Source organism: Chiloscyllium plagiosum, chromosome 22 (assembly GCF_004010195.1).
Source record: "Chiloscyllium plagiosum isolate BGI_BamShark_2017 chromosome 22, ASM401019v2, whole genome shotgun sequence".
NCBI classification, from domain to species: Eukaryota; Metazoa; Chordata; class Chondrichthyes; order Orectolobiformes; family Hemiscylliidae; genus Chiloscyllium; species Chiloscyllium plagiosum.
Genome location: NC_057731.1, coordinates 42,446,733 through 42,462,573, shown reverse-complemented (window position 1 = coordinate 42,462,573; position 15,841 = coordinate 42,446,733). Strand labels below are relative to the sequence as shown.

Below are 15,841 nucleotides of genomic sequence, written 5' to 3'. Positions count from 1 at the left end.
TAAAGAAACAAAACCAGCATGCCCCATTCTAAAAGATGAAAGACCATCTAAATTGGTTTAATGTATCATGACAGCTCCATGACGCTGTAACCCTTTTGCTATAAATTCTGTGTCTTGTGGTCCTGTTCCACAATCACTTGATGAAGAGGCAGCACCTCGAAAGCTAGTGCTTCCAAATAAACCTGGTGGACTATAATCTAGTGTTGTGTAATTTTGACTTTAAAATTGTTAGCCTTATTTCAAAGCTGCTCATGGCCTTTCAATTTCCTATCTCTAAGTTATACCAACCACAACCTTCTGAGGTTGTTGCAGATGCACTCTAATTCTGTCTACTTTTGTCCCATATTTTAAAATGCTTCATAGTTGGCAGCAATGCCTTTGGTTTCCGGGGTTCAATGCTGTGGAATTATTTCCTTTTCTTGGAGAAATTTCAAGATTGCTAAGTTTTAAATAAGCTGATAAATCTATAGTGGCCCTCAGAGCTTTGAGGTAAAAGAAAGCATGCAGCAGATTAGCTTGAAAGTATTGAGAAAATAAACAGAATAATGAACTGAGACATTCATTGTCAAGAGGAAGTAAATAAAAGACTTATCTCTGGTTCAGTGGAGGGATGCATGGTGACTCAGTGGTTAGCACTGCTACTTCAGAGTGCTAGGGACCCAGGATCAATTCCACCCTCGGGCCGTGTGGAGTTTGCACGTTTTCCCTTTATCTGCGTGGGTTTTCTCCAGGTGCTCCAGTTTCCACCCACAGTCCAAAGATGTACATATTAGGGTGGATTGGCCGTGCCAAATTGTCCCTGGTGGCCAGAGATATGTAGGTTAGGTGGATCGGCAATGTGAAATGTGGTGCTACTGGGTAGCGGGTTAGGTCTGGTGGGATGCTCATTGGAGGGTCGGTGTGGATCCAATCGGCTGAATGGCCTGATTCCACACTGTAGAGATTCTGTGAAAAAAAGATTGCTGGAATTGAAAACTAAACTGGTTTTCAGAGTACAGTGTTAAACTTATGGAAGGTTATGACAGAATTAAATACCTTAGTTGATATATCTAATCCAGAAAGGATTGGGGTAATAAGGAATAAGAAGTATATAACAAATATAATTATGACAATAAATAAAACAGAAAATGCTGGAGAAGCTCAGCATGTCTGGCAGCATCTGTGTGAGAAAAAGAAGAATTTTGATGTCTTATGTGATTTCTTGAAAATATCAAGTCACATTGGACTTGAAATGTTAACTCTGTTTCTCTCTCCGCAGATGCTGCCAGATCTGCTGGATTTCTCCAATTTCTCTTGCTTTAGATGGCTAGCATTTGTAGTATTTTGCTGTTATTATAGTAATGTTAGTGTTGAGACTGTTTGATTTGTTTAAATTTTTTATATACAATAAAAATTGTTTTTATTAAAAAGGTGTAAGTCTTGTATTAATTAAACCACTGAATGTTCGAATTTATCTATAATACTTAATGGTCCCTTATTGTTAACGGTACCCATTTAATCTCTGCCACTTTAATCACACATTCATTTTTACTAATTTTATGCCGTATGTTATCAATCACTTTTTGAAGTCCATATACACAACATCAAGCACATTTTCTTCATCCATACTCTGTTATTTAAATATATAACTCAATTTTGTTAGCTACCCAGAATTTACTTTTGATAAATTTATGTTGATGCTCATTTATTAATCTATACTTAACCATGTACCTATTAATTTTATCTCATGATCAGGTCTATAAAAGTTTTGCCAAGATTGATATTTGGCTGACTGGCCTGAACTTGCTCAATATTTCAGTCTTAAATCTTTTTGAGCAGGTGCTTAACAATTGCAATCTTTAGTACTCTGACACCACTCCCATATTGAAGGAGAATTGGAAGATTGCAACCAGAACTTCAGCAAATCCTCCATCACTTCCCTCAGAAATCTGGGAAATTTCCATTTGTTCTACTTTGAGTGCTGAAAATCTTTAAAGTAGCTCTATTTCATCCGATCTAATTTCACTATTTTTTCCTTCAGTGCAATATTTGCAACATTCACTTTTTCAAGAAGGCAAGTGCTGAGTTACTTACTTTGGCCCTTAATTGTGTCTTCATTGCTTAGGCCAATGATACATGAGTTGAGATGTCATGTTGAGGTTGTACAGGACACATTGGACGAAGCTACTTTTGGAGTGCTGAATACAGTTCTGGTCACCCTGCTATAGGAAGGATATCATTGAATTGGAGAGGGTTCAGAAAAGACTTACCAGGATGTTGTCAGGTTTGAAAGGTTAGCCAGATAGCCTGGAACTTTTACACTGGAGTGTATGAGATTGAAGGGGTGACCTTATAGAGGTTTATAAAATCATGAGGGAGCATAGATAAGGAGAATAGCAAATGTCTTTTCCCTAGAGTTCAAAACTGGAAGGCATATTTTTAAGGTGAGAGGATAAAAATTTAAAAGGGACCAGAGTGGCAACATTTTCACACAGACAGTGGTTAGTGTGTAAAGTGACCTGCCAGAATAAGTGTCCGTGCTGGTCAGGTATGTGAATCGGAAAAGTTGAGAGCCAAATGCAGGCAAGTAGGACAAGTTTAGTTTGGGAAACTTGGTCAGCATGGATGAGTTGGATTGAAGGGTCTGTTTCTGTGCTGTATGACTCTAAATTCCTCCAAGTTCCTTGTCAGTCTCAATTTGACTATCCAGCAAACAATTTATTTTCCTCTTCTCTTTGTTCCTCTTTTACATTCAACTTAATTATCGTATTATAAACATGACAGTGATATAACCCTCTTTTTTTTCTATTGTCAGAGTCATAGAGTTATACAGCATGGAAACCGATCTTTTGGTCCAACTCATCTGCGATAACCAGGCATCCCAATCTGACCTAGTCCCATTTGCCAGCACTTAGCCCATATGCCTCTATGGTTCCTGTTCATGTACCCATCCAAACATCTTTTAAATGTTGTAAGTGTACCACATCCTTTTTCTGTTTGCTTATACCACCACCTTTTTAAATCTTTCCCCTCTTACCTATGCTGTCTGGGGAAAAGACCTTTTATAAATTTATAAACCTCCAAAAGGTTTATAAAAGGATATTGTTAAACCTTCTTCAGTTTAACAACATTCTTCCTATAGAAGGATGACATGAATTGTATGTAGTATTTTAGAAGTGGTCTTAACAATGTCCTGTGGAGCCGCAACATGACATCCCAACTTCTGTACTCATTGTTCTGACCAATGAAGATAAAAGCATGCCAAATACCTTCCACACCACCCTGTCTATCTGCAACTCCAGTTTCAAGGAACTATGCACTTGCATACCCTAGTGTCTTTGATCGACAACATTACCCAAGGCCCTACCATTACGTGTTTAAGTCCTACCCTGGTTTGCCTTTCCAAAATGCAACACCTCGCATTTATCTAAATTAAATTCCATCTGCCACTCCTGGCCCATTGGCCCCTCTGATCAAGGTCCAGCTCTATATACCCAATCATAAAAGGAGCTCTGGAGTTCATAGCTTCATAGAATCCCTCCAGTGCGAAATGTGGTCATTCGGCCCATCGAGTCTGCACCAACCCTGCAACAAGCATGCCACCTAACTCTAGCCCTTACACTATCCCAGTAACCTTACATTTACCATGGGTAGTCCATGCACTTCATTGGACGCTACGACAATTTCTTACTCAAGCGAATGAGCATGTGCCATATCCTCCCGTGTATCACTACTGTTTCACATCAATCAGCTAATCTGTCTATTAACACAAGATGTCGGCCAGCTTGCCATTGCTTCTCAGGCAGGACTCGCTGCTACACTTGAGCTGTAACAAAGTGACGCCTCGCTTTTCCGCTTCAAGGTTATTATTGTTTCTTGCCATGCGTTTAAATGCAGTTTCAACGTGTACGGACTGAACCTCTTTGATCCACTTTGCCACATTCACGTCCTGGGCAACTCACAGCTGATTATGTTGGAAGCTGTTGCACGTTATTTGAGCAATAATCGCAACGTTAACACTGCTTCTCCCTCTACAAATCCTGCCAATCTCACTATTTTTTCAGCAATTTATGTGTTTATGCAACTAACGTTTGTTGATAAAAATAATTTCAGCAAGTTAAAAGTTATTAACTTGAAATCTATGTCAGCGTAGTGACAAACCTCACGAACAATACAAGCTTCTTTAACTACCCTGCCGATTATTTTGATTAAAACTTTGCAAGTGAACCTGTGTTTTATCGCAGACTGCAGAGATCGGGATAGAGAGAATGCGAACGAGATCCTGAACTAAGCTTCTATTCCACAAACGTAGAAACAGGATTAGCAGACAGGAAGCCAATTCTTTTTCAGCACAATAAGTGCCAAGCCATGTATTCATAATAGTCCAGTACTTTCCAGATGTCTGATATTGCAGCTGCTAGATGAACAAACTGAATCTGGATTAATACCCTCCCACGTTTGTGAAGAAGAAATTCCGTAATTTTAGTCTGGTCTCGGAGTTTGGTGTCACAATACGCCTTTCTCAGTGAGAATCCTTTTGATTTAAAAATGTCCCCTAGAAACACCTTCTGTTACAAATTTACAACAATAGTAGATGCTGCGCCTCGATACAAGCGAATACAATGTTGCAAATGATTCAAAGTGAGGAAATGACAGCTATTTGTCTGAACATTGCAAAGAATGAAATTCTGTGAGAAGGCGAGGGTTGGGGCATACTGTAAAGACGCCGAGGTCAAGAAGGCTAAAGGTTACACGTGGGACTATCTGAGGTATAGCCATGTCCTGGGAGGGCAAGCCGGACTGAGGATAGGCAGGGGTCAGAGAAGGGTAGAGAGACAGTGGACAGGAGGCTGAATGTAGGAACACAGAATCGGGGCGTGGGGGTGTGGGCCGCTCTGTATCTGAGATTTTTTTTAATCAACGTGGTCAGAGATGATAGTACATACGACCAGAACAGTTTGATACTTGAACTCAGGCCCTGCATCCCGGCTCAGAGGTAAGGATAATACTGCTGCTGCCAGAAGAGCCTCACTTTATATTAGACAGACAGGTTCAAGTCTTTGGAAAAAGAAATCAGAGCAGGACTTATACACTTAATGGCAAGGTCCTGGAGAGTGTTGCTGAATGAAGAGATATTGGAGTGCAGGTTCATAGTTCCTTGAAAGTAGAGTCACGGGTAGATAGGAAAGTGAAGAAGATGTTTGGTATACCTCATTGGTCAGACCATTGAGTATAGGAGTTGGGAGGTCATGTTGCGGCTGTACAGGACATTGGTCTCCTTTCTACCAGAAGGATGTTGTGGAACATGAAAGGGTTCAGAAAAGATTCACAAGGATGTTGCCAGGGTTGGAGGATTTGGGGTTGAAGGCTGAGGGGTGACCTTATAGAGGTTTAATAAAATCATGAGGGACATGGATAGGTTAGGGTCCTCTAGGGAAATGACAAAGCATTTTACGGGGGGGGGGGAGTTCAGAACTAAAGGACATAGGTTTAGGGTGAGAGGGGCAAGATATAAAAGGGACTTAAGGGGCAGATTTTTCACACAGAGGCTGGATTAGTGGTGCTGGAAGAGCACAGCCGTTTAGGCAGCATCCAAGGAGCATCGAAATCGACGTTTCGGGCAAAAGCCCTTCATCAGGAATAAATGTGAGTATGGAATGAGCTGCCAGAGGAAGTGGTGGAGGCTGGTGCAATTACAGCATTTAAAAGGCGCCTGGATGGGTGTATGAATAGGAAGGGTTTAGAGAGATATGAGCCGAGTGCTGGTAAATGGGACTAGATTAGGTTAGGATATCTGGTCAGCATGGATGAGTTGGACTGAATGGTCTGATTCAGTGCTGCACATCTCTATGACTCTACGTCCCACGTTTCAGAGATGTGCAATAACATCCCTGAACAGGCTGATTAGAAAATACAATGGTTTAGACATTAGACTTCTTTGACTCGGCCGTCTGTGTGGAGGTTGCACATTTTCTGGGTGTTTGCATGGGTTTCCTATGGGTGCTCTGGTTTCCTCCCACTGTCCAAAGGTTTTGATTAGATTAGATTAGATTACATTACAGTGTGGAAACAGGCCCTTCGGCCCAACAAGTCCACACCGACCCGCCGAAGCGAAACCCACCCATACCCCTACATTTACCCCTTACCTAACACTACGGGCAATTTAGCATGGCCAATTCACCTGACCCTGTGCAGGTGTGCAGGTTGGGTGGTTTGCCCATTGCAAATGCACTAGGGGACAGTGAGGTCTACAGATGCTGGAGATCAGAGTTGAGTGTGTTACTGGAAAAGCACAGCAGTTCAGGCAACATCCGATGAACAGGAAAATCGACATTTCGGGAATAAGCCCTTCATCAGGAAATGCAGGTTTACAGCGATGGGTGGGTCGCTTTGCGGAGGGTCGGTGTGGACTCGATGGGCTGAGTGGCCTCTTCCACACTGTAAGGGGATTCTATGTGCTAATGATTCTATAAACAGGCATTGTCAAGTCAGATTTTGCCAGGAGCAAATATGGCAGCGCTCGTGCTGGTCGCGGCGCGGGGCCGGGAGCCGGAAGCGGAAGTGGCGCCAGCAAGGGGTGGAGTCAGATTGACCCAGTCGGCGGCTGCAGATGGCGGCGCCATGGGCGGCGGGAGCCCGGAGCCGAGTACGGGATCGGCGCTGGAGGCTCCGGGATACCGACCTGATTACCGGCGGCGTCAGCAAGCTGGAGCCCGGGCCGCAGGTGAGGGAGAGCCCCGCCTGGGTTTCCCGGCCGGGAAGCGGCTCTGGGAGCAGCCGGCGACTGACACGTGTGCGCGGCCGGGACCGGGTGGGAGGAGGTGTCAGGGCCAGGGGCCCGAGCAAAGGGAGCCGGGGAAAGGAGATGATGGGGGGGGGCAGGGGAAATACCTGTGTGTGGGTGTGTGTCCAGGTCCGTGTCCAGGTCCGTGTCCGTGTCCAGGGTGAACATCGAGAGGCAGTGGGGCCGACACCGGGGCACGTGGGTGCGGCCAGGCCGGCCCGGGCCGAGCCGGGCATCGGGAACCCCTCCCCGAGATCTGCTCCCTTAGTGGGGGTGCACATTGAGACGGGGGAAGCCATTTAGCCCATCGTACTGGTGCTGGCCCAGTCCGGGAATGCCGCTCAGACGCAGCTCCTGTGAACGGTTCAAGCTCTGGGTTTCCTTGTCAGGCCATTGGGGCTTTTTAAGGCTTCATGTTTTAGCTGCCTGCATCGTTAACACGGTTCACATAAGCAGGAAAGCTGGCGGGGTTGGATGTGCGAAATAATGCTTCAATTTTACAAAGCCCGATTTAAACCACACCTGGAGTGGGAACGTTTCTCAGCTGTACATATTGGCTTCGGAGGTAGCGTATTGCAGACTTCTCAAAACGTTACCTGGGCTTCCAAGATTTAAGCTGAAAATGTGTTGCTGGAAAAGCGCAGCAGGTCAGGCAGCATCCAAGGAGCAGGAGAATCGACGTTTTGGGCATAAGCCCTTCTTCAGGAAACCCTCCTGAAGAAGGGCTTATGCCCAAAACGTCGATTCTCCTGCTCCTTGGATGCTGCCTGACCTGCGCTGTTCCAGCAACACATTTTCAGCTCTGATCTCCAGCATCTGCAGTCCTCACTTTCTCCCAAGATTTAAATTGCAGGAAATATTACAGAAACTCAAGTTGCATAGCCTGGAATGAGCCAGAGCGTTTAAGAGGTGGAAGTAGGAAAACAATTTGCATGCAAAAGGTTAAAAATTTGTACTGTCTTATGTAAATTGTAATTGTTGCAAGCTTAATATGTTTTGTTCTCAAAGTTATTGACTTATATGGAGCAAAAATGAGACATAATTGCACTCAATAGCAGAAGAGTTTGAGATCTAAGTGGCTTCTTCCTGAACCTGTCCTGTCTCAAAGTCAATCCCTGATCCCATATATCTTTCTGTTATGCCTTGTCCCATCTCCACTTTTGGAAGCAAAAGATGACATTTGAGCTAAAAATCCACCCGACATTAAATCTCAAAAAATACTTCTGGTGTCAACAGTCATTGAGTAAGAAGTAAAAGTGGAAATGGGGTTGTGTTGCATAAGCTTTGAGGCAATAGATTATAGAGTCCTACAGTATGGAAACAGACCCTTCAGTCCAACTTGTCCATGTTGACCAAGTTTTTCATACTGAATTAGTCCCACTTACCTGCATTTGGCCCATATCCTCATAAACATTTCCTATTTATCTACTGGACCAAATGTCTTTTAAATGTTGTAACTGTACCCGCGCCTGCCAATTCCTATGTAAGCCACCCTCTGTGTGAAAACATTGCTCCACAGGTCCCTTTTACATTTTTCTCCTCCCACCTTAAAATATGCCCCTCAGTTTTGAACTCTAAGGAAAGGACTTTTGCTATTTACCTTATCTATGCAGATTTTATAAACCTCTATATGGTCACCCTTCAGTTTCATACACTTGATTGAAAAAAGTGAATCTATCCAGCCTCTCCTTATAACTCAAATCCTCTAGTCCCAATAACATCTATGTTAATTTTATCTGACCAATCTCCAATTTAATAATATCCTTCCCATAGCAGGGCGACCGGAACTTTACACTGTACTCCAAAGGTGGCCTCACTAACATCGTGTATGACCTCAACATGACATCCCAATACCTATAGTCAGTGGTTTGAACAGTTCAGATTGAGTGGCAGAATACTGTGCCCATTTCGAGAGTCATTGTCAGACAGCACGGAAATAAACACTTCAGTCCAACTAGTCCATGCCAACCATAATCCCAAGCTAAACTCGTCCCACCTTTCTGTGCTTGGCCATATCCCTCCAAACATTTCTTATTCATGTACTTTTACAATGTCTAAAAGAGATTTGAATCTGTACTGGCATCCACACCTGAACCACTCTGTAACGATTGCCCCTCATGTCTTTTTTAAATCTTTCTCCTCCACCTTAAAAATATTACCCTGAGTCTTGAATCTCGTATTTCCCCCCCCCACCTCCAAAGAAAAAGACCCCTGCCATTCACCATATCAACACCCTTCCTTCATGATTTTATAAACGCCTTTAAGGCCACTCCTCAAGCTCCAGAAAGTCCCAGCCTCTCCTTACAACACAACTCTCCATTCCTGACAACATCCTGGTAAATCTCTTCTAAACTCTGTGCAGCTTATTAATATCTTTCCTATAGTAGGGCGATCAGAAACTGGACACAGTGCTCCAGAAGAGAACTCACTGATGTCCTGTACGACATCAACATAACACCCCAACTCCTAAACTCAGTGGTCTGAGCAATGAAGGCAAGCGTGCCAAATGCCTTCATAACTACTCCATCTATATGTGACACAAGCTTCAAAGAATTATGTACCTGAACCCGTAGGTCTCTATTCTGCTATACTGCCTAATGTTCTACTTTTAATTGTATCAGTTTGTCCTTATTTGTTTTTCCAAAATGTAATATCTGGCATTTATTCAAATTAAACTCCATCTGCCACTCTTCAGCCCATTGACCCAATTGATCAAGATCTCTTCGTAATCTTAGATCATCCTTTTCACTGTCCATAAATTTGTCATCTGCAAGCTTACTAACCATGCCTTTTATATTCTCACCTAAATCACTTGTATAAATTACAAGCAAAAACGGACTCAACACTGATCCCAGTGGAACACTGCTGGTCATCCTCCACTATCATTCTGTCTCCTGCTATTAAGCTAGATTTGTATCCAATTGGCAAGCTCACCCTTATTGTTGTACCATGCAGTATTGGCTATTGACTTGGGGTTTTTTTTGGCTTGAAGGGAATTGTGATATTTTGTGCATACATTTCCTTTTGGTTTCTGTTGATCTTATATTCATGTTGTGCTCATTTTGACTCTGTCTGATATTGCCGTTGTACGATTTCCAGAATAAATTGTTGCCCAATGAGGAGAGTGAGAGAATTTCAAGAAGTTTGTTCTCGTAACTTTTTATTTACAATTGCTTTGGATTCACTTCAGGGTCAGGATCTCGAGGATTACCATTTACCTTCCAGCCTCCTCACCATTGCAGATTCAGATCTAGGAGGGATTTCAGGAAGTTTTCCTGGCTGCATTGATCAGTCTATAATCTCCATAATTGAAGCTACAGCACAAACAGAGGTGGGTTTAATAGTTGTGTATGCACTAAGATTCTTTCCATTGAGCATGAGCTGGCCCTATACCCTTTAATGGCACACCGACCCCTTGCCCAACATGTTCCTTTTGGGCAAGTTAACTGTTTGCATGTTTTTGTGCCGCCTTTCTAATCATAGGGTGAGCATGTCCAGGTCTCACACTGTCTTATAATCCATTGTCACTCTTCTTAACCTCACTGCACGCTTTCTTTATTTTTTCTTCTTGGTGTAAATAAATTCTTAAATATCATTCCCTTTCCTAATTCCTGTATCAAACAAAACTATATTCAGGCAAGCATAATATTAAGCAGCAATGTTTTAAAAATTGAATACTGAGAAAGAATTGAAAGTGGATAATGCTTGATTTTATTTCAACAAGTGACAGGTTCTGTAATGGGGCTGTCTATGTTTAGAGAGGGGTAAGAGACGATGCTTCATTCCTGACCGGTACTACTACTATCAGCTTGCAGTAGTGGGCGGCACGGTAGCACAGTGGTTAGCACTGCTGCCTCACCGCCTGAGACCCGGGTTCAGTTCCCGCCTCAGGCGACTGACTGTGTGGAGTTTGCACGTTCTCCCCGTGTCTGCGTGGGTTTCCTCCCACAGTCCAAAGATGTGCAGGTTAGGTGAATTGATCATGCTAAATTGCCCGTAGTGTTAGGTAAGGGGTAAATGTAGGGGTATGGGTGGGTTGCGTTTCGGCGGGGCGGTGTGGACTTGTTGGGCTGAAGGGCCTGTTTCCACACTGTAAGTAATCTAATATAATCTAAACATATCGTGGGCAGCACGGTGGTTAGCACTGCTGCCTCACCGCCTGAGACCCGGGTTCAGTTCCTGCCTCAGGCGACTGACTGTGTGGAGTTTGCACATTCTCCCCGTGTCTGCGTGGGTTTCCTCCGGGTGCTCCGGTTTCCTCCCACTGTCCAAAAGATGTGCAGGTCAGGTGAATTGGCCATGCTAAATTGCCCGTAAGGGGCAAATGTAGGGGTATGGGTGGGTTGCGCTTCGGCGGGTCGGTATGGACTTGTTGGGCCGAAGGGCCTGTTTCCACACTGTAATCTAATTTAGATTAGATTAGATTAGATTAGATTACAGTGTGGAAACCGGCCCTTCGGCCCAACAAGTCCACACCGACCCGCAGAGGCGCAACCCATCCATACCCCTACATTTACCCCTTTAACCTAACACTACGGGCAATTTAGCATGGCCAATTCACCTGACCTGCACATCTACAACAGACGAAATAGTCCAACAGGTTTATTCCTCCCACAGTCCAAAGATGTGCAGGTTAGGTGAATTGGCCATACTAAATTGCCCGTAGTGTTAGGTAAGGGGTAAATGTAGGGGTATGGGTGGGTTTCGCTTCGGCAGGTCGGTGTGGACTTGTTGGGCCGAAGGGCCTGTTTCCACACTGTAATCTAATCTAATCTTTGTGACTGTGGGAGGAAACCGGAATACCCGGAGGAAACCCATGCAGACACGGGGAGAATGTGCAAACTCCACACAGTCAGTCGTCTGAGTCGGGAATTGAACCCGGGTCTCTGGCGCTGAGAGGCAGCAGTGCTAGCCACCGTGCCGCCCACAAATCTAATCTAATCTAAAGCCAACAGTCACTCTCCATCTGCAGCCAATTGATTTGAAAGTTACATTTAGCTTATATCGAAGAATAATAGTTCCAAACAAGACTTTACATATTTAATATCTTGACTCTCTAAAGCAACCTGACGAAATAGTCCAACAGGTTTATTTGGAAGCACTATTCAGAACGCTGCTTCTTCAGGTGGTTGTGGAGTAGAGGCTGGATTTTCTTGTTGATTAGAAAGCATTTTATATGCAGTTTCTCTTCTAGACAAACTTATTCTGAGTTAAGGTTTTGCTTGCATCTATGATCAGGCAAGTATTAATCTTTAAAGAGCACTAAATGATAAAAGCAGTGTAACATTCTTGTCTAAAGGTATCAATGCCCTTATGAGTAGCTTTTAGGGGCAGCATGGTGGCTCAGTAGTTAGCTGTGCTGCCTCACAGCACCAGGGACCTGTGTTCGATTCCAGCGTTGAGCGACTGTCTGTGTGAGTTTCCTCCGGGTGCTCTGGTTTCCTCTCTCAGTCCAGAGATGTACACGTTAGGTGAATTGGCCATGCTAAATTGCCCATAGTGTTCAGGGATGTGTAGGCTAGGTGCATTAGTCAGGGGTAATGTAGAGTAATAGGTGTAGGGGAATGGGACTGGGTGGGATACTGTTCGGAGGGTCGGTGTGGACTTGTTGGGCCAAATGGCCTGTTTCCGCACTATAGGGATTCTAATTCTAATTAGATTGTTCTCTATGTTGGAGTTTCGTAATGAATCACTTCCCCATCTGGATGTTCGAGGGTGCTCCTGGTACTCCCATGTGTCCACCCTTTGGATGACCCTCAGACCTGCCAGCTTGATAACTCAGATTTATAATTCAAATGCATCCACTCTCCTTTGACTTGGTATTGTTTTTTGACTTGAAGAGAATTGTGATGTTATGTTTATCTGTTTCCTTTTGGTTTCTGTTGATTTTCTATAAACACTGCTCATTCTGACTCTGTGATATTGCCTCTGCACTATTTCTAGAATAAATTGTTGCTTGATGAGGAAAGTGAAGCATCACTACTAACAGCCTTGACCGAGATACTGGATACTGTTGATGATGAAAATCCCTCTCCATTTGATTGCATTCCTGACTCTGAGCTATTTGCCCCACCAAAGGATGATCAAGAGTGCCTTCTGGTACGTATAGACAAATGTGTGAAGGCATAACTATGCTCTTAGGTGGATGTTGTCAGTTGTGAAAGCTTACTGATTAATATCAGCAATGTTACAGAGGAAGAGGAGGTATTGACTCAGCTCAAATCTGATCAATTATAGCACAGTTGATCTGTTGATAGCTGTACCAAGAAAAGTTTAATAATACAAAAGGAAAATACTGATGCTAAAAAACTGAAACAAATGTAGAATATGCTGGAATTACGCAGCATTCTGGCTGTATCCATAGAGAGGGAGACCAAGCTAACTGTCAGGTCAATCAACTGTCATCAATTTATTAATCTCAATCTTGAAAGCTATAGGCGCACACATCGTTTTTTTTTGTGGGAAGTGTCTCAGATTTCTTTATGTAGACAATGCTTCTTGATTTAATTGCTGAACAGCTCAGCTCCAGTTTTGGCACTGCTCCATCTAGTTTTACATTCCTTGTCCATAAGGATAGATTTCACACTTTTGAATCCTGTTATCATTTTAAATACCTCAATTAACCTTCAAACCTAAAGGAATGCAAGCATCTTTATGCAACCTGTGAACATAATGTATACCTTTTAACCTTGAAGTTGTTTTGGTCAATCTGTCCTGAACCCACTCCAAGGCTGATATGTCATTCCAGACATGCAGCACTAGCTAAACACACTGACCCCAGATTGAATCTGACTACAACTGTTTACAACTGAAGTGTCACTTCCTCCCTTTTTAATCTAGCCCCTTGAGGCCAGATTCTAATTGGCTTTCTGAATCCTGTTTGTATCTATGATTTTAGTACTTGAACATTGAAATGCATTCACGGTTCCATAGCTCCCAATCTCTTGGCATTCAGCAGTAGTCTAGTGTATTATCACTGGATTGTTAATTCAGAAACTCAGCTAATGGTCTGGGGAACCGAGATTGAATTCTGTCATGGCAGATGTTGGAATTTGAATTCAATAAAGAACCTGGGGTTAAAGCTCGAATAATGACCATGAAACCATTGCTGATTGTCTGAAAAGCCGATTTGGTTCACTAATGTCCTTCAGGGAAGGAAATCTGTCATCTTTACCTGGTCTGGCCTACATGTGACTCTGGACACACTGTAACGTGGTTAACTCTTAATTGCCCTCTGGGTAATTAGGGATGGGCAATAAAGGCTTGCCTAGCCCGGGATGCCCACATCCTGAGTGAATTAAAAGAAACAAAATTTACAAGTATTCAGATTTGATCCTGGTGAATGAGTGACTTTCTTTTGGTGTGCTGCCTTTCGTGATGCCTTATGTAGGCTCTGTTTCTCTCGTACACTTTCTCATTTAATTTTGCTGTTCCCTCAGGTTGGACATCAGTCTTGTGCCATGTTTCCAGATTTAGGAAAAGAACCTTTTGGACACGTGGTGCCAACTGCTCCAAGGGATCTGAATGCCCAGTGGAGATCAGAGAAGCTGATGAACAGAAGTTTTGGAGAGGAGACTTCAAAGCAACGTAGTGATGGCGAGGAAGAGGAGGAAGAGGATCTGATCAGTAATGGTCAGGGTGTATCAGAGTTGGGACCCGGTGACTCATTGGACTTGCAGTTGGGTGAACAGCTTGATGCAGTAGGGTTGGAGAATAACGTAACACTGGTACTTGAAAGCAGTTCACCATGTGCACACGATGTTCCGATGTCTGACCTAGTCAAGGATGTTCGTCTCCACTGTTTGCCCAATGGAGTGATGTGTCTGGGGACAGACATTGAGCTAGCAGACAGCATGATTGAACTAGAGGTTCATGTGCTCCAGGATAATGAGGTACAGGATCTGGAGTTACCGATAGTGCTGTGTGCAAGCAGTGAGCACCTACTGCAGATGATAGGTGAGAATGACAAGGAGTCTGTGCTAGCTAAAGACCCTGGTCCAGAGAGCCTGCCACAAACCTTAAAACAACAGGAAGTCTCTCCACCCACCCCAGTACATCTGGAGACCTCCCCAGTCACAGTACCAAGTGGACGGTTGAGAAAAACATCAGGATCTGATGAAATTCTAATTGCTGTGCAGCTGGACCGTGCTGAAACATCATGTGAACATCACAGTCTTGAGACCCAGGTTCAAGCAGCAGAAGATCAGGAACACTCCAAAGTCCAACAGAAACAGGAGTCTCAATTTCTAACCCAACAAACAGAACAAGATGTGAGGAGAATCAAAACTAGAGATGTTACTGCCGGGAGGGAAAGCAGCCAAGTCACCGCATTTAGCAAGGGTGCAAAAGAGCCACATAATCCATCACCATGTGAGAGCGAGCCTGCACTGGGAGGTTGCAGCATTCCCCAGTCAGTCGAGCCTCAACCTGGGCATGGAATCAGACTTGCAAATGAGGCCATACACCCTGAACAAACTGTAGACAATGAGCCTGTTCCGGTGCCCCAGTGCCCTAAGTCAGACCTGATAAGTCAGCATCCTGGGTCTACTTCATCCACAATATCACCATTGTCTACTTGCGACGTGCAGTCTCCTGCTGTTCTTGAAACAACCACCAATGAATCCAAACTGCGATCAATCAGCCTCCAACAGTATCGGCTGCGACTCCAACAACGAAAACGAGATCGTGTCCTCTCAGTGCCTGAGAAACCAAAACTTGGTACTGATACTAACAGCAAGAGTGCTTGGCCTGTTGTCCCCATTCAGTCCATTGTCCAGGGGGAGCTCAGTATTTTGCCATTAGAACCTGCTGGACATGTGGTCAGAAGGCAGGCCTCTCCTGCTCAGGCCCCTCTGCTCCACCTGCGGGACTCACCTCAAAGACAGGCTGCTCCCATCCAGGTCCCATCCAAAGATAAACATACTCCATTCACCCATCAAGCAACCCCACCTAGTGCAAAACTGCCTACTTGCTCTGTAACTCCATCCTCTGTAGCCATACCTGCCAGCCACCTGGCTCCACCATCTGTGGCACATCTTACTCCACCCAGTCTGCCCCCATCCACCCATCTGTCACCAC

The 15,841-nt window shown here is 44.0% G+C and overlaps 1 protein-coding gene across 1 annotated transcript in view; it reads left to right on the top strand.

The window, feature by feature from the left end:
- Positions 1 to 6,532: 6,532 nt before the first annotated feature.
- LOC122561404 (peroxisome proliferator-activated receptor gamma coactivator-related protein 1-like) overlaps positions 6,533 to 15,841 on the top strand; it is a 22,223-nt gene continuing 12,914 nt past the window's right edge. Inside the window, exons 1-4 of the mRNA XM_043713168.1 lie at positions 6,533 to 6,703; positions 9,954 to 10,094; positions 12,707 to 12,862; positions 14,203 to 15,834. Coding sequence (XP_043569103.1) covers positions 6,590 to 6,703; positions 9,954 to 10,094; positions 12,707 to 12,862; positions 14,203 to 15,834 — 2,043 coding nt within the window. The 5' untranslated portion in view covers positions 6,533 to 6,589. The remainder of the gene's footprint in view (positions 6,704 to 9,953; positions 10,095 to 12,706; positions 12,863 to 14,202; positions 15,835 to 15,841) is intronic.